Raw genomic sequence first — 18,826 nt, forward strand, 5'->3', positions numbered from 1 at the left:
AAGAGAGAGACATTGAGTCAGAGACCCATTCAGTCCTCCTCCTTGAAGCTCTGATCCTCTCTGAGATAGCTGACCCCGCCCCAGCGCCAGGTGTGGGGTCAAGGGGGAATCACATCCCCCTGGCAAATGATTGCCTTTGAAGGAGGTTTTGATGCAATTCAGGCTGTGAGAACTTGAGATGTGAGGAGTCACTGGCGACTTCGGGATATGTATATTATAAAGAGGAAGCTGATGCAACAGAGACCTCTAAAAACAATAGAACATAGAAGACTAAGTTTATTTCTCTGTTATGTTACAATTTGACCAGACTAGGCTAGTAAGGCAGCTCTGTGGCCTGGGTCATTCAAGGGACCTTGTTCTTTTGGTCTTGTTACTCAGCCATCTCCGAGGACTTTGCCTTTGTGTGATTGGAGCTGGGCTGCTGCCAAGAGCCTGCTACAGCTTGCGGGAAGAGAGAGGGAGGAAATCCAGTGTCAGCAATTTCCTTTTCAGTAAACGAGGGAGAAATCACATGCATTATTTTCAGTCACATCCCATGTGCAGGAACTAGCTGCAAGGAAGGCTGGGCAAGGGTGTCTTTGGCTGGTGGCCGTGGGACCGGGAAGAAAAGCTAAAGAGACGTTTCGGATACAAGTTGCTGTCTGCCATATTCTGGAAGAGTGCCGGACGTACTTCTCTCTTTTCCTACAGGCTGCAGTCTGTAATTGCAGTACTCTGAGCATGCTGGGAAGTGGCCCCGAAGCCGCCAGCTTAACTCAACCCTGAAGCCCATTATACACGTGTCACCAAAATGCCCTTCTGCAAAAGCTACTCTATAAAGTCCAGACTCCAACTATATGAGCCACGGTTTCACATTGCTATGTCAGTTGGAGCTGAGCTTCTGTCTCTTGCAGTTAGATGTGCCATGAATTATTTAACCATTTCACTACCGACTCTGTTATTTCTCTTGGCTGTTGTCACAGACAATGCAATAGACATGTTTATATATCTCCCCTTATTAGACCACTGCAGGCAATGGCAGCACCCTCAAATGGTGGGAGTATGGAGAAATGAGTGGAGATGGGGGCAGGGGGCCAGTGACCTAGACAAGAACGAAATGGGCCTGAACTAGAGAGTGAGGAAGGGGGCAGGTAAGGGGGAGCTGTCTGTGAGATAATAATAGCTACCTTTAATAAGCACTTACTGTATACTGGGCACTGGGCTAAATGCATTACATGCATTATCTTCCTTTATTCCTCTTCCTAATGATACTAAAGTATTATTTCCACATTTTACAGATAGAGAAACTGAAGCTAGATGAGATGAGATAACCTGCTCAAGGTTGTTTAGCAAAGTGGGTGGGATTCTGACTCCACAGTCTGTGTTTTCACGCACGTTCCCTGTGATCCCTGCTCTGCCCTAGAGACACACGTGACAGGACTTGCTGACTGTCAGATGTGAGGTCTGAGTGTCAGAGGGTCCAGGTGATTTCTTTTGTGTTTCAGTAAAAAACTATAGAATAGTACTGTTATTCCTGGAAAGAGGTGTTAAAAGATGATTTTCAGAGGAAGCAGAAGTATGACTCTAATGCAAATACGAAATGAACACAGTCTAAAGATTTTTAAACTTGTTATTAAAGAGGAAATTGGTAAGGTGATACCACCAGTTCAAAGGAGGCAGACATTTATAGATCAGGGATATTGATATGAATATGCAAATTGAGGCAAAACTAGTGTTTCCACAGTGGGCAATAGAAGCCAACCAAACCTCTATTGGATATAATTTACATGTGTACAGACAAGAATTATTTTGCATTGCTTTTAATTGTCTATAATTAACCGAGTTTTAAAATAGCTCTCATAGACTCAAAATCAGATAACCACCAAGGGCATGCTCTAGATAGTGCTTTATCTATCTATCTATCTATCTATCTATCTATCTATCTATCTATCTATCTATTCATTCATTTGACTATGAAAGAAGGAAACAAATATTTATCAAGTGCCATTTACTTTTAACAGTGCAATCTGTGTAATTATGTATTGAAATATGTCTCTTTTCCCCTATGGACGGTATGGAGGATGATATTGGAGAATGAGTCGGGGCGGGGGGGGGGGGGCTTTTGGGGAACATAAAGAGGTTAATTTGGTACACATTGCATTCGAGAAGCCCATGAGATATTCTGTTGGGACTGTCCAGTGAGGGGCTGGGTCTGTGACTCAAAAAAAATAAAGCAAGCAATGAAACATGCAGCCTGCTTACATAATGACAGTAATAAGAGCTATTAGTAAACACCTACCGGGACTTAGGTTAAGCATTTTATATAGATCTCACCATTTAATCCTTATAACACCCTTACAAAGTCAGATGTATTATATCTCCTGTGTTATAGGAAGGAGAACCGAAGCCGAGAAGTAAATGACTTGCTCCAGCTCGTACAGCCGTTAGGTGGCAGGGCTTCCCACACTGGGCTCAGCTCTCTGAGGGCGCTGATACGTAAAGGGATAAGACACCTTCACTTCCATCTGGCCTTGCAGGGGGTACTCTTTGTACACACTAAAAAGAATTTCTCAAAATGTCGAATTACTGCTGGAGATGAAATGCTTCAGACGCCCTGATTCGAAGGCTATGTGCAAGAAGCCAAAACATGTAATGTTTCCTGTTTTACTCCATTTCCCGGACCTAACTAATTTTTTTTTTTAATGAATGGGAAGAAAAAACCCATACTGTTTCCCAGTATGATTTATGAGATAATTTCAAGTCTAGGAATGAGGGCCCTTTCTTTCTACTGAGTCTGTTCTATATATACTACAGCCGTAGGGTAGGTCTAGCATGGTCACGGTCACGGTCAGAGGGGAAGAGGGAGGGGTCAATGGGGGGAAGGATTCATGTGGAGACTCGGAAGCGGCGCATGTCAAGGAAGGGACTGGCCACAGCCCAGGCACATGGACAGAGAGGCGGAGCGACACGCTCACGGGCAGAGTGAGAAAGGGAGAGAGGCACACAGGTACCTTTCCCGGAGTAAGATCCTTGTGACGCGACTTTTGTGACATCGCTATTAAGACTCTTGGAGTCATTTGAACATTGGCAAGCAACGGGCTTAAATGGAGGCGTCCAGAGCCCCGAGTGTGTCCTGGAGGCGTGTGTCCCGACTTAGCCACGTAATAGGTCCGTTGCTTTGGACAAATCAACGGACGTTTCCTTGCCTGAGTTCTTTTATTTGTTAAATTGTGTAGTTCCGCCTGCCCTCTGAAAAAAGAGCTTTTTATAGCAAGAAACTCAGCTACCATCCCTAGCGTTTGGCAGAGATTCGAAGGCAGGTGGGGGAATCTACTCTGAGCATCTGACAAGCCATTTAGGTCATCTTTTATTTACAGAAAAATCAGGAAAATGGCCCCAAGCAAAGCCAGAAAGCTAAAGAGTTTAAGTAAGCTTGCAAAGGGAGATGAGGATTCTTGTACAATTCGAGTTTTGGTGGCCTTGAGTGATCGGTCCCGCTGGGTCAAGATGGCATTTCTGGCTCCTTCCCGTTTCCCTGGGCCAGTCAGCCGGAACTGGTATGGTGCGCATGGGCCAAAGAAGATGGTGAAAGCCAGGCGCGGATCCGTCAGGAATATGGAGAACAGGTTGGGTTTCGTGTTGATATAGGTCAGAAGTTCATCTATGTATGGGATATAATCTACTTCTAAAGCTTTGCAGTAACACAAGCCAAACCTTTATAAAAGGAAGATTGGGCATAAAAGGGGAGAGAAAAAGATAAAAATAATGATAACTTTAGAACAAGTAAAAGTGCCAAAAGTAAACAAGAATGCTGTGAAATTTGGAATGGTTTCTGCAGCCTTCCCTCCATGCCCATATCTGTCTACCGGTCTCACCGTATTATTTAAATACGAGACGAGTCCCCTGGAAAGATACTCTATGCATATGATGACCAAACACCCTCAATGCCTCTCATATTACTTTAGTTCTTTTGTGAAATGATCAGCAATCTCTAGAAAAAAATATATTTCACATAATTTTGCGATTCCTACATCTTTCTGAAACTCAATTATTGTTATATTTTTATAATAGAAAAAAACACAAAAATCAATAGGGTGAATTCCCCGTAATGCTGGTATTAGTCCTTAGACCTATGTGAAACAAAGCTTTTACAGTGTATAACTCTAATTCACTATCTACATCATACTAGAATGCCATAATGGTGATCAAATCATATTCCAGGTTGAGGATGAAGAAGAGACACCTAAAATTCTTTTGTGGTTTTGGGATGTAGCATGAGGAAAGATCAACACCTGAAGTTTGGAAGTATATATGAATGAGAGAAGTGATAAATTCCTTAAATGCAATGATTTTAAAACTTCTTTTTGGTCCTTAGACACCTTTTTTTTTTTTTTTTTAAGGCAAAATTTCTATCAAAGCCTCAAACAGATAAACAATAAAACAGATAAAACCAGAGATGTTTTAGTTGGATTGGGAGTGAGAGCTTCGGGCCCCGACTCCTTCACTGGCCAGCCCCCTTCCACTATCCCTGGCTCTTGAATGGCGGCCAAAGAGTAGAGCACAAGGGGTCAACAAACTTATTCTGCAAAGGGTGGGCCGGGGATAAATGCTTTAGGCTTCGAGGACCATATTATGGTCTCTATTTCAACTGCTCAACTCTGCAGTTGTAACTGGAGAGCAGCCACAGACAACATATAAATGAATGAGTGTGGCTGTGTTCTCATAAGACTTTATGGCCACTGGGATTTGGATTTCATATATTTTTTACACATCGCAAATTAGTCCTCTTTTTCTTCTCTTATTTCCCACAGCTACTAAAAAATGTAAAAGCCACGGGCCCTCGTTTGCCAACTCTTGTTCTAGTGTCTGAAAAAAGCAGCAGAGCTGAATAAAGGTTTGTGGAAGGAATGAATGGCAGACCCTTCTGGTGTCCGACTGGGTAAACATGACTGTTCGCCTGCCGATTATGGATAAGGTGTGGAACAGTGTGTCTGGAAGAGGAAGGTTAATTCCATTTGGTTTAGACTCCAAACTCCATGTGCGGCTGGATGACCATGTTTTTTTTTTTTGTTTTTTGTTTTTTCCTCTAAGTCTCAGGTGCTTCTTTTTTCTCCAGTGTGACTCTTCTCTCTCTTTGCTATTGTTTTTTTCCAGTTTCGGTTATGATTCAAAAAGGATGCATGAGAAGTTAACTTACCCACTGGGCTTCTTTTCTTTTCTTGCATTAACTTCCGCTATCATGACACTTGATGGTGGTAACTTATTTATACCTATAAAACAAACAAAAAATGCAATTTAACTTGAGGTGCTTCCTTAGTGGTTGAAGATGCTTTACTGCTGGTCACCTTTTTATTTCTAGTACTCAGCTACTTGTCTGTTCTTCTGGCAAATATGTCAGCAGCCTAAGTAGACTGCCAGCTGAAAAGATAAGCATCTGGTCATCTTATGACTTACTTGATATGACAGAACCTTACAACCGGTTTGCCGGAATTATGTCATTCTATTGATTGAACTTTTAAATATTAATTGAGCCAGTTGATTCAGTCAAAATAACAGGCAGGCACGGCTTATATTTTTGACCCCTGATTTATCTTTTGTGGTGGTAATGGCACATATTCATTATGATAGTGTAATTCAAAGAACAATAGAATGAATCCTGCTCTTAAAGATTCCATTGTTTTGGATAGGAGCCAGGGAGGGTCTCAGAGTTTCCAGTATCCAAAATAACATGGCAAACCGATCACGCCTGCCCATGCTCTTACCTTTCAGGACTAGAACAGCCCACCGAGCTTGCACTTCCGATGTGGATATGATGGAGGCCAAGAGTTTGATCAAGCCAATCACAGCCAGGGGTGGCTTTTGCAGACGGGCGGGGAAGATGTACTTGTACAAGGAGGCCTGGCCGTCTTCAACTTTCACCACCGTCTCATCCAGGAATGGGAAAGCAAAGGTGTATCCAGTGGTGAAGACGATGATGTCAATAGGCTCTTCCTTTGGGACGCTGTTAAACAGGACAGAGTTTTCCTTCACCTCCTTCACACTTGGCTTGATGAACACTTTCCCGGCGATGATACAGCCTGGGAGAATGTCATTTAGCACAAATTCTTTCAGTTGTGTCCTAAACAAAAACACAAGAGAGATCTGCCAGGGACTATGCAGCCAGCCCTCTGTTCTCTTCCTCCTTTCTTTATTTGGGGACTCTGGCTCAGCAGGAGGTGCCAGTCTTTTTTTTTTTTTTTTTCCTTCCTGAGCTTAAAAAATTTTTTTTTGAATAGACTTTAACTGTTATTGCGGCTTTAGGTTAACAGCAACATTAAATTGAAAGTACAGAGATTTAGCATATATTTCCTGCCCCCTTCACACACACACACACACACACACACACACACAGCACGGTGGAGGTCCCCCTCCAGAGTGGTGCATTTGTTACAATTGATGAACCTACATTGACACATCATGGTTGTGGAGCCCAAGCTTTCTGTTCTCTTTTTCTCCTTCTGGGACCCCTATAATGGGTCCGTTGGCACATCTGGTTTATTGCAGAGGTCCCCTAAGCTATCCTCCTTTTTAGAAATTCTGTTTTCTTTCTGCTGCTCTGACTGGTTGATGTCCACTGGTCGGTTCCAGCTGGCTGATCCACACTTCTGTGTTAGCTAATTTGCTGTTGGTTCCCTCTAACGTGTTTTTCATTTCAGTTACTTTTCATTTCACGCCTGCCTGGTTCCTTCTTACACTTTCTTCGTTGACGTTCTCCCGGAGGTCCTCTAGTCCACTCTCGAGGGCTGTGAGCATGCTTACTCGTGGTCCTGTGAATTCTTTACCCAGTAAATTACTTATTTCTGTTTCCTTAGGGTTTCCCCCACCCCCAGGAATTTTTCTTGATTCTTTATTTACAAGATAGTCCTCTGTCTTTTCATTTTGTTTGACTTCCTACGTTCGTTTATGTGCGTTAGAGAAAACAGCTGTCTCTCTCCATCTTGGAAGACTGGCCTTAGGTAGAAGCGGCACTTGCGTAGGCTGCGTGCCCGGGACCACCCAGCAGGAAGTGAGCAGGTGCTGAAGGCCCGGACCTGGCACCCGCCTACTCAGTGGGGGTAGCTCCGGGTGGGGCACCAGGTGCCCTGCTGATCCTGCTTTCTCCCCGTTGTGGAGGCAAAAAGCCTCCGGTGATGTAGCAGGGGACCCCTGAGGTGACCGCAGGTAGGCCCAAAGGTCGGGAACAGAGCCCCTGTGGGCCCCACTGCGGGAGGACAGAATGACACTCATAGCGTCCTGGCCCGAGGGCTCCTGCCCTTTCCCAGCCTTCTCTGCGTCCCCCCAGTCCTTGCAGGAAGCGCGGGGCGGGGGTGGGGCGCGCCCTCGGCGTCCTGGGGGAGCCGCATGTGCAGGCGCCGTGGGCAGTGCGCTTGCGCACTGGCCCGCGGCGGGAAAGGCCGCGCCGCGGGGCCACCTGCTGCTTCGCGCGCTCCCTTTGGTCGAGGCTTCCGGGCCAGGAACTGGGACCCTCTGCGCGTGTCCTGCAAGGAGGTCAGAGTCCCCGGGAGGGCGGACCCGCTGCGCGCGTCCCGCAGGGAGGCCAGCACCCGCGGAGGGGACCGAGAGTGGCGCGCGGCCCCTCCAGCGGCGGGCGGTCCGTCCACGCAGCGCCGGGCCGTGTCGCCGGTAGGACCGCGCTCCACGGCGGGGCTGTTTGCAGCCGGTCACCGGCACGGGCACAGGTCCTGGCCTCCTCAGGTCTTCCCAGGTGCGGGTCTTGGAAGCCGGTGCTTCTGTGTGGGCGGGACTTGCCAGTGGCACAGAAAGGGGATGACACGCGCTCACCCTTTACTAGAGTTTGGGAGCCCGAGGAGACGGGGTCCGAGCGCCCTGTCCTGGTCCCCGTGCCGGATGTCAGCCCTCGGCCCTCACGGTCACTTTGGAGGGACCCGAAAGCCGAAGTGCCGCGCAGGGAGCCAGGACTGGCACGTCTGCTGTCGGCTGGCACCGTGCGAGGGAGACGGGGCAGGTGCTTCGAGGGACGAGGGCGGAATGATCGTTTTCCGGCCATGCCTTTGGAATCGCTGACGAACGCTTTGTGGGGTGATTTGAAATAAGTCGAGCCGTTTTGGGGCGCATGGCGAATCCGCAGCGGAGACAGGGTCCTGAGTGGGAGGAGCGCTGCCTGTGTTTCACAGAGCTTGGGAAAGCGAGGAGGTCATTGGGTCCCTCTGGGCTTTGTTTTCTTCACCTGTCGTTTAGGGATACTGACACTTGCCATCCTTAGGTCGTCGGGTAGGATGAAGCGCAGGTGAAGTAGTATGTGTGCAAGAACTCTGGAGACCATAGAGATTTACTGAATCTGAGAGAGAAAGAAGAATCATTCCTCAGGCTCCTTATACAATGCTTTACAGTCCCGTGAGCTGCCCTGCAGGCTTGATAAAGCTTATGGTAGAAAGAGCTCTGATGAACAGTCAAACCCCCCGAGAGGCTTGGAGGGAGCGGGTAGGAGAGGGCAGGTAAGAGAAGGGAAGGAACGGATGGAGAAAAATAGAGGGAAGGGGAGAGCCGGGGAGAGGAAGGTAGACGCGGGAAGGAGGAAGGGAGCGAGGAGAAGGAAGACGCCTATGGAGTGGGAAGGGGGCTGCGCGCCGTCCGTGGCGCCTTGGTATCTCCTGGTCCCTGCTGGTCCAGAGTGAAGTCTGGAGAACAGACGGCATCTCCAGCCTGTGGTGCCACACTGATAATGGACCCTCACTGTGCAAACTTAATGAATAAGGCAGTGAAACCATTAATTCTTGTTCACGGGATAAGTCAGGTTGTAACTCCGAGGACAGACTGAAATCAAGGTCATCTCGACAAGGTCGAGAAGGCACTGCGTTCAGAAAGATGGCGAAGGGCAACTATGAGTCGAATTCTTCCTACTCATTGAAACAAGACAAGTGTGTTTCTTTTGTCTGAAAACTCGGACAAACCATTCTTTTGATCGTCGCAGCTGAAGCTTGCCAAGGTCACAGAGCTTACTTATTACTAAGTGAGCTTGGGCAAGTGACTGCACTTTGCTAAGCCTCAGTTTACTCACAATAAAAGATAGATCATAAAAATAGTCACTATAAAGGTTGTTGGCAAGATGGAATACGTGATTTCACGTAACGAGAACTCAAAACTCTGTTAGCTTCTGTGATCAAACAAGTCTGTATGAAGTTTTCCTTCATTTTCAGTCATGTCATGTTAGGGCTGGGTTTGCATTTGCCACTGGAAGGACCGAGGCTCCCTCTTCCTCATAGCCCTCGGCAGATACAACATCATACGTCATATTTACCTGTCTTCTGGTACTAAGCCATAATTTGCGTGATTGAACAAGCTGATCATATTTCTTGCCATCCACCAAGCCAAAATGGGAGTTGGGAGAGCATTTCTGCACATGTTTCAGAATCGAGTCATGAACACCATGTCCCACGGGAAACCTGAGTCAGATAAGCGGCTCTTCACCCACGACCCTCTAGTGGTGCTCAGGAACACCTGGAAGCAACCAAAGGCATCGCTCGGTCTCACGCGGTGATCAGGGCTGGCCTTGTCAGAGATTCAAGAAGTTCCACAAATTAAATGACACCCAAAAGTCTGCTATGCTCGAAGTACATTCCTGACAAGACAGTTTTGGCTCCTCTGGCTCCTGTTTTAGAGTTATCCTTCCGAGATAATGGTTTGAATGTCCTAAGTGTTAAAATGCTTCAGGACATGTTACTGAGCACTTGTTATCTGCCAGCCTCAGTGCTAGACACCAGCGAATGAGATAGTGGCCAGCCGCAAGGAGCTTCAAGTCTCGTATCAAAAGACAATGAACAGGTGGTTCCTACTTTGTACACTGATAATTGTGGGCAATAAGAACAGGGAATGGCAGCAATTGAAAGTTGTCTACAGAGGTTTTCAACAGAAATCATTGTTTGAACTGACAGAAACATCTGTGAGTACAATTCATTTTGGTAGATTTTTATTTTTTTGTATAGATCGACAGTTTGCGTTTACCAGCTGACTGAGTTCGTTCGCTAAGCTAGTAGTTGTTTTGGTAGAAGTTGTCTGTACAACTGTTTAAAACTAAAAAAATTTAGTCAATTGATCTTCATTTTGCAAATCTAAAACAACTGATTTAACAGATGGTGTTCCCCTGCCTCGCCCCCAAACTGGGGCGTGGTGACCTGAGCTACAGTGTTAGTGTCTTTGTTGTATATTCTGTTCGGCCTTACAAAGGAGCATATGCAATACAAGAAGTGTGGGGCCAGAACTCCGAGCATATCAATGACTTTGACATCAGAGATATTTGCACTGAATCAGTCTCTCTGTGCCATGATGCGGAATCGGATAGGGCATTTTGGGAGTTACGAATTATGGTCTACGCTGAGAGAAGTTTCAGTGTTGATATAGAAATGATGGCCATTTTCACCCTTGGGATTCTTGATCTAGTTCTTTATATTTATTTACTTGACATCTGTTTTCCCCAGGACCACAAGCTCCACAACAGCGGGGATCCTGTGTTTGTCACGTTGCTCTCCAGTGTACCCTCAACATTCAGCAACTAATGTGTAGAGCACAACATTCAGCAACTAATGTGTAGTTGTTGGGGGAATGGCTCTCGATGGGTTTGTAGCATAAATGGAAACAAAATATATACTGTAAAAGGTAATTAGCAACACTAAAAATTAAAAAGGGCCAGCTGAGGACTGTAAAGGATGATTACTTAAATTCTTACTAGGGAGAGATCCCTTTGTGTTGGGGGCAGATAGCTGAGAACGTGCATGTAAATTGCAATAAAAAAGAAAAGGGCATTGCAGAAGGGAAGGCGTGGTGTAAGCGAAGAGGGAAACGGAGGCACAGAGGTTGGAAAGGGCTCAGAGTACACCCGTCAGGCTGCAGGTGATGATCGAGCAGGAAAGTAGTGAGGGACAAAATTAGATTTGGAGCAGATCTAAATCTAATTTAGATCTTATAATGCAGAGCTAATCCATCTGTAGTTTATTATTGTTTGTTCGTTTGTTTGTTTTTTTAGGTAAGGGGAGTTTTTAGAAGGTTTTTTTCAACAGGAGAATGCCATAACGAGAGCAGATTTCAGAGGATTTCTTTGTTGGTGGTTGGACGTAGGATGGATTGTCATGTGGGGGAGGATGGACTGGGGATGGGATGCAGGGTAGAATTAGAGACAGGGGCTTCGAATTAAAGGGACCTGGATCTGAAAACTGGCTCTCCCCCACTGCTAGTGGTATGACCCTAGGCAGGTTCCTGAACTTCTCTAAAGCCCAGTTTCTCCATCTGTAGTCAGGGCACTAACAGCACCTGCTTCGGTGGCTTGTCCTGACAATTGGTCGAGGTAACGCAGTAAAGCATTTAGTGAAGCACTTGGCACAGAATAAGCCCCAATACATATTGACCTCTTCTACAATTATGACTAGGAGGATAAGGCGACAGCCTTAGTCTGAGGTGGTTCGGATCTGACGGTGGTGGTGGCAATTAATAAGGAAAAGAGGGAGCAAATGGGAGAGCTTAGCAAGGAGGAGGTTAGCGTTTTCTGACCTGTGGAATTGGGCAAGAGACTGATGTCTCCAGGAGCTCTCACTGGATGACTGGGGGAAAACAAAAATGAGAAGTCCGAGAAGTAGATTTTTGAGGAATGACGACACCCAGAATTTACAGCAAAATTTATAAACATTTAGAAAAAATACTTAAAAAATCTCTTCATATATGCGTTTTAGGCATTTTTATTCCTCTCATCATTTACCATGGTGTCCAACACTGTTTGCCTGAGGTATGTGTCTTACGGTTAAGCTCTTCATTAAATACCATCAAAAGTGGTACCTTCTTGGCAGGTACAAAATAGTCATGGGATGCAAAGTATGGCATAGGAAATATAGTCGATAATATTGTAATTACTATGTATAGTGTCAGGTGGGTACTAGACTTATTGGGGGGGGATCGCCTTGTAAGTTACATAAATGTCTAATCACTATGCTGTACACCTGAAACTAATATAATATTGCATGTCAACTGTAATTGAAAAAAAACTTTAAAAATTTTTGGGTTAAAAAGCAATCATAATGGAAATCAGAAACCATTTAAAACTGAAAAAATAAAACTTTATATATATGTAGGTTAAAAAAAGAATGGCACCTGCTTTGCCACATGGCTGGCCTCCACAGCAATGTCTGTGCCAGAATTTCCCAGTCCGATCACGAGAACCCTCTTGTCCTTAAGTGTATCTGGATGTTTATACTGTTGGCTGTGAAAGTACTGCCCTTTAAAGGTTTTTATACCTATAGAAAGAATAAGAAGTCAAATAGATAATTCACAGGATCAGTGAATGAAACATTAAGTATTGTTCAGTTAATAACGTCCTTTTGGCAGATGATTGGGGTTGTTTGTAATAGCAGGGCTCAATTTAAAGAAAATTTAATCTATGAATACATGACTTTATAAGATACAGAAATTAGTGAGTGACTATTTCACTAGATAGGCCTCTAGTTTTATTGGCTAGATGATTAACTACGAAATTGAAATATTATGGTATAAAGACCTATTAAGAAAAGTCATTGCCATTTAAAGGTTGATAGGAATCAAGGGACAGTAATATCTTATATATTAATATTTGTTTTTTGTCGAGCTTTTCACAAGCAAGGAAAAATAGCCCCTCAACTTATAGGTAAAAAACCAAAGGCTTAGAAAGGTTAAGGAGGAGGCCCAAGATTATTTAGCTTATTAATCGTATAGCCTAGAATCTATATCTCCTGGGTCCCAAGCTCATCCTATTCAAACCGAGTACATTGGCTCAGTCGCTTTCAGTATATGCTTTGTCTTAATCTGACCTGACTTGAGTGATAACCTCTGGGACCGATCCAGGACCCCTGGAGGTACATGAGCTTGTTGTAAAATGAGTATAAGCATATACTCAGGTTATACATAGACTGTGATTCCTCGACTAGACTCCTCTAAAACCCCACCCTCCCATGCAGGCTACATGGTGTCTTATCTTCCTCTATATTCTTAGCGCCTCATGCAATATACCGTAGGTGCTAAATAAATGCCATGTGCTCTCTATGCCATGGAACTTTCTGGATTCTTGGAGTGACCCCGTACCAGGCACTCCTTCCTGGGAGTTTGGAGTAGCTCGCTGCCCAGGAATTTTCTCCGTGGGCGATGGCGGATGAAGGATTGGGTTGTGTTGTAGATGGCGAGAGGTCATTGTTGGACATGCTCAAGCAGAGGTGGCTGAGCCTCTCGGGCATTGGAGAAGGGTTTCCTGCATGGGGATGAAGACCTAACTCGATGCTTTCCTTCAGCGATTCCGTTCTAGGGCAGTTTTCAGGATATGCTTTACCTCAACGCGACCCAATTTGAGTAACCTTTGGCAGCAGACCAAAGACCATTGGAAGTACTTGAGTTTTTTGGAAGATAAGCCTTGGGATCACCACAGGTCGTATCTAGAGAAACGTTTCCTAAAGTTTTAACTTTTTGAATCCTTTACTACAGATGAAATAACCCAAACCATTGCATTCTCTTTTCCCTCTGAATTGTAATCCAATCGATAGTCGATATAGATTTACATGAATCATGATTGCAAAAGACAGAGAAACTGAGACCCAAAGATGTCTTACCTTGCCTCCCAAGACTTATCTCCCTCTTGACTAGTGACTCAGCTCCATACACCTCTGATCTAGTTAATTGCTGTGACTCATATTAAAAAACTAAAAAACATCAAGTTGCTTTTCCTTTATTCACTGATGGATCTTTGTGGCATCTAACTCAACTATGTCAATGTGCTTAGGACACCAACCTGTCTAAGAGTCCTGTGTCTTGAAAGACTTTCTGAGTGCTTCGGTCACTCAAGGAGGGACATTGAACCTCAGTGAAGCATAAAACTGCTTGTTAGTTATTTACCCTACTCTTTGGAACTCACAGGTTGTTTGGAACATATGAAAGCCAAAAACTGGCCAGGAAGTGGCTGGTTAAGGAAAACAGCCCCGTAACCTAACAACTTTAACCGTGTAATGGAAAAACCGTAGGAATTCAATCTCACACCAATCAGTATGGCTCCCATGAGACACATTAAGGTTCGTTGTAGAAAATTCTGTACCTGGAAAGGAGTCCAGTGGCAGATGTGGGTCAGTCAGAAAACCAGTGCAGACCATGACAGCATCAAAGGTGGCAGACTCTTGCTTCCTTTCACACAGGGTGACAACCTCCCATTGGCCGGTGACGGTAAAATCTGGGTGTTTTGTTACACTGCAGACTTTAGTCTGAAAAAAGAATCATAGATGTCGTGATTCATGGTTGTCAAGGTTCCAATAAAGGCTTGCTGGCCGATGTGCCAGTTGACAGTCAAACATGCCGGAGCACACACTAAACATAAACATAACCCTAGAGATCGAATTGGGCTGCCCCTGGCTACCACTGAGCTATTCCCTCCTTCTGTGAGCTTGGTCTTTTCGATTCCGTATTTAAGTCAGATCATGTAGTATTTGTCTTTCTCCGTCTGACTAATTTCACTTAGCAAAATGCCCTCGAGGTCCATTCGTGTTGAGAAAAGAGGTCCCTCAAATAGTGAGGTTCTCTCGTGCATGGGCCATTGCGCACATCCATTCTTATCAAAGGACAGAGTCCTCAGGGGCCGGTGGGAGCTCTCAGTGTCCCTATGTGCAGGTAATTGGCCCAAGCTGAAAATATGGTTTGGCATTTTTTAGGCCCCTTAGGATTTAACTATTGGAAATTAAAATTTTATGCATGGGAATCCTTACACAAAGTAACCACTTGCAACTCAAGATTTACTTGGGGTGGGTGGGGTTAAGTACAAGGAGTAAAGAACTCCAGCCCAGGGTCATCGGTCTTGCCAATTTATTTTCTCATCTGTGGAGCCCAAAGCTAGGCTACAGAGAGATCATAAAAAATAGGTAAACAAAATATTTCTTGACTACTAACTGATGTTTGGCATCTTACCTTGAATTGAATGCATTTCAGAAGGTCGAACCGGTTTGCATACATTCTGAGGTATTCCAGGAATAGAGAATTTGGCATGTAGTTTGGATAATCTTCTGGGAATGGAAATTCTGAGTAGCAAGTCATCTCCTTGCAGCTGTTGGAAACCACAGACTTGTAAAGGCCGGGTCTGCCTTCTTCGACATATTCCTGTACAAACAGTGCAGGCACATGAGTGTGGATGTGTGTGTGCAGGTGCACACACACGAATGCATGTTCATTTTTAGATGTTTCAAACGTTGACCAAGATTGAGGTGATCCCGATGACATATGCTCCCCGTCACCCTTGTAGTGGGATTTGCTGTCTTTACTTGAGAGATGATGGCCATTGGACCCCACTATGAATTTCATGATCAGAATTACAGTTTCATTTACTATGTGCTAACAAGTAAACCCAGGATAAACTCACCTGTCCAGATTCACACAGCATCATAACAAATATAGGGGAATTTGGAAATAGACCAGAGCCAGGAGCTACGTATCTGGATGCTGGGCAATTCCTAGTTGCTTCGATTTCATGGGGCCTTGTTGAAAGGATAATGGAGAAGGGGAGGTGGGGGGGTTCAGATTATGAAGGATTTTGTATCTAAAGTTAAAGAATTTGAATTTTATAAGAAGGTTATGGCAGTCTTCCTAACGTTTTGACGTAGAAGTGATTAAATTTTGGAAAGAGAATTCTGGTTCTACGAAAGATGAATTAGAAGGATCTGGAAAGGAAAGCAAGGAGGCTAGTTAAGAGCTCGAGACACAAATCCACCCAGTTGCTGATGAGGGCCTGAGCGGAGGTGAGGGCAGTTGAAATCCAGAGAGGTGGGATTTGGTAGGTGGCAGTAGGTACAACACATAGGACCGTGAAACTAATTGGATTTAATGCTTGGGAGAGGAAGCAAGTCGAAGGTTTCCAGATTCAACAGCTGTCTGCATCGTGAAGCACTCATCAGTTCCAACCCCCGGTGGTGACTGGAATCATTAGCAAATATCATCACCATCTCAGACGACTACCACAGGTTGAGTAATAAGCAGTTTAGTAGTGTCTTTAGTATATACATTGCCTGTTTTTTGGATTGTTCTGATTTCAATGGGAAGGTCATTGGTATTTTAATAGTATTTACCATCTTGGAAATGTATAGCTCTTTTTTTCTTATGAAACAAAAAAAAATATATATATATTTTTGCATGTGGAAAGTATATCAATCACAGCGCGTAAGATTATAAACATATCTTTGTGGTTTAAACTCATGTTACTGCTCTCAGCTGGTGAGATCACCTCATCTTGCTAATCTGTGGCCCATATCCGACAGTCTCATTTATCTAGAATAAATGTAGAAAATTGGACTCTAAAAGGCTTCTGAGAAAGATGCCTGTTTAAATCCTGATCTTATACTCCACAGGAAGACCTAAAGCAGTATGACTCAAAGCTGTAGGTGCAGGGCTGCCCTGACACGAACTATTTATTAGCAGTCTGTGACAAGTAAACACAGAAATTGAGAACTAGCATCTAGAAATCCTTAGTACTCTAAGGATAATGTGACATTGCTCAATATTCGAGTACATGGACTCTTTTGTTGAATGGGACACAGATCAGTCTGGGGTTTGTCTAACTCACATGATGAGCTGTGTAGGAGCCAAACTGTGTATTAGTCGTGCGGCAGGACTACGTGAGAGTGTGTGATGTTTTAAGGTTAGTTTGCAAACTGTTTTCCAAAAGTGCATAAAATCTATAATTATTTCCTCTCATTGAAAGATAATTTATGTTTAATTATAACGTTACAGAATAAATGATCAGAATTGGTTACTGATAAAGGATTGATGATAAATTTGAAAAATACAGCGCTCTTTGCTTTGTTTTGGATAGCAGTTAAAAAACCGAATGTCTTGAGCTTGCTGAGATTGCTTTAAAAGCTCTTCTAGTCCACTCAGCATACCTCTGTGCATCTCGCTTCTCTGTTATGTGTGCTATCAAACAAAACTTAGAAACAGTTTAGATATACATTATCCCTTATGAGGAGAGTCAGCCATCCAGTCCGGATTAGATAAATTGACCAGAAAGAAGCAAGCTTAATTATCACATTGAAAACCTTTTAAATATTAATACGTACAATGCCATTGAAAGCATGCCTACGGGTGTTTAATATGGAGAACTGCTATTTCACACGTAATGTTTTGTTTGACAAAAAGTTGCAAGTGTAATAGTGATTCTCTGTATTAATTGCCTAGATATACACTTTTAAAGAACAATGTATCCACTTTTTGGAATTGTTTTATTTCTATGTTTGTTTAATGACTTTTTTTTTTTAATTTACTTTACGTCTTTCGACTCCATACAGATTTTGGTTTTATATTTTGTCATTTGTCCATGTCTCATTTTCATTTTTCTCATAGTTCATTTTTGTCATATTTGTAAAACATACTTGATTGGAAATGAAAGAAACACTGATTTGCCTCCAGTGTGAGAAGCACAGCTCTCTAGATCAGAGGATCTTAATCTTGTTAAGTAGGAATTGGCTGGGAAACTTGTTAACATGTAGGTGCTGATTCCAGATGTGTGGGTGGGGCTGAGAGCCCGCGATTCCAGCAAGCTCCTACACAGATGCTGCTGGTCCATGGACCATGCTCTGAGCAACAAGGCATCAGAGCAGTCCTGCCCAACGGGACATGATGGAGGTCACAGAGGCACTTTAAACTCTTCCAGCAGACACATTAAAAAAAAAAAAGGTAAAAAGAGACAGGTGAAATTAATTTCAATACTATATCTTACTATCTTAACTATAATACTATATTAATTCGATATATCCCGAATGTTATAAATTTCAACATGTAACCAATATACGAATTATTAATGAAGTATCTTACATTCTTTTTCTCATACCAGGCCCTCCAAATTCAGTGTGTATTTTACACATCACAATTCAAATGCTGAATTTTCATTGGAAAAAGTGGGTTCACTTACGTAAATTGTGAACAGATATACTTCAGTGTTCTTCGATAGCTGAATGAAGTATTAAAATTAAAATTAAATGAAATAAAACGTTTCATTTCTTAGCTGTATCACCTACATTCCACAGTTACACGTGGCTAAGTGTGATATGAATGAAAAAAGGCTATGCAATAAACCTGACGAGCTCGGTCCCCAAAAGTAACCATGCGGGATGGTCTTATCGCAAATTCCGAACTGGGCAGGTCACAGCGGGTAGTCACATTCCAGGCCCATCAATCTTTACCTTAGCAAAGGTCAATCTTTACCTTAAATGAGCTCTGTTCATCGTTCTTATGCATCTAGGAGAACAGGTCAGAGTAATTTTCCTTTTCTACCCCCCGAAGGCACACCTGCTGGCGCCAGAGCACAAGGCCACAGAATCCCTCGTCATCTCGTTCCGCTTTTCCCGTCTCTAAGTGCTGTACGTGTGAATTATTCATTATCTCGCACCCTCCATCGTAACCAACGTCTTTCTCTCTCCATCTCGCCTTCTATCCAACCCTCGCGATCTCCCCGCTTTGCCTTCTCCGACCTCCCTAACCTACCACCAGCGGATTTCACGAACCCTCCTTCCGTCTCCTCCTTTGATGCTAGTGAATTAAACAAGCTGCAAAACCACCATCCTCCAGAGCATTTCCTCAGTCCACTGAGATTTTGCTTCCTGGCAGTTGTCATCAGTCAGGGTGAAATAAACATAAAAATTCTCTACAAGTTCGGACGTTTCTTACATCAACAGCCACTTTATGGAATAGCAGAGCTTTCGAACGTCCTTAAACCCGAAGCCAGCATTAGAACTAAAGTTCGCGTTGGTTTGCTTTCACGAAAAGCGATCGAGTTTCCTCTGGGTTATAGGAAAAAAGAGGAAAGGAGCAGCTG

At 43.9% G+C, this 18,826-nt stretch overlaps 1 protein-coding gene across 1 annotated transcript in view; it reads right to left on the bottom strand.

The window, feature by feature from the left end:
* Window positions 1-3,350: 3,350 nt before the first annotated feature.
* Window positions 3,351-18,826, bottom strand: part of FMO1 (flavin containing monooxygenase 1) — a 20,247-nt gene continuing 4,771 nt past the window's right edge. Inside the window, 7 exon segments of the mRNA XM_006907808.1 lie at window positions 3,351-3,693; window positions 5,177-5,249; window positions 5,742-6,097; window positions 9,278-9,477; window positions 12,115-12,257; window positions 14,075-14,237; window positions 14,935-15,123. Coding sequence (XP_006907870.1) covers window positions 3,351-3,693; window positions 5,177-5,249; window positions 5,742-6,097; window positions 9,278-9,477; window positions 12,115-12,257; window positions 14,075-14,237; window positions 14,935-15,123 — 1,467 coding nt within the window.

Source organism: Pteropus alecto, unplaced genomic scaffold (genome assembly GCF_000325575.1).
Source record: "Pteropus alecto unplaced genomic scaffold, ASM32557v1 scaffold101, whole genome shotgun sequence".
NCBI lineage: Eukaryota > Metazoa > Chordata > Mammalia > Chiroptera > Pteropodidae > Pteropus > Pteropus alecto.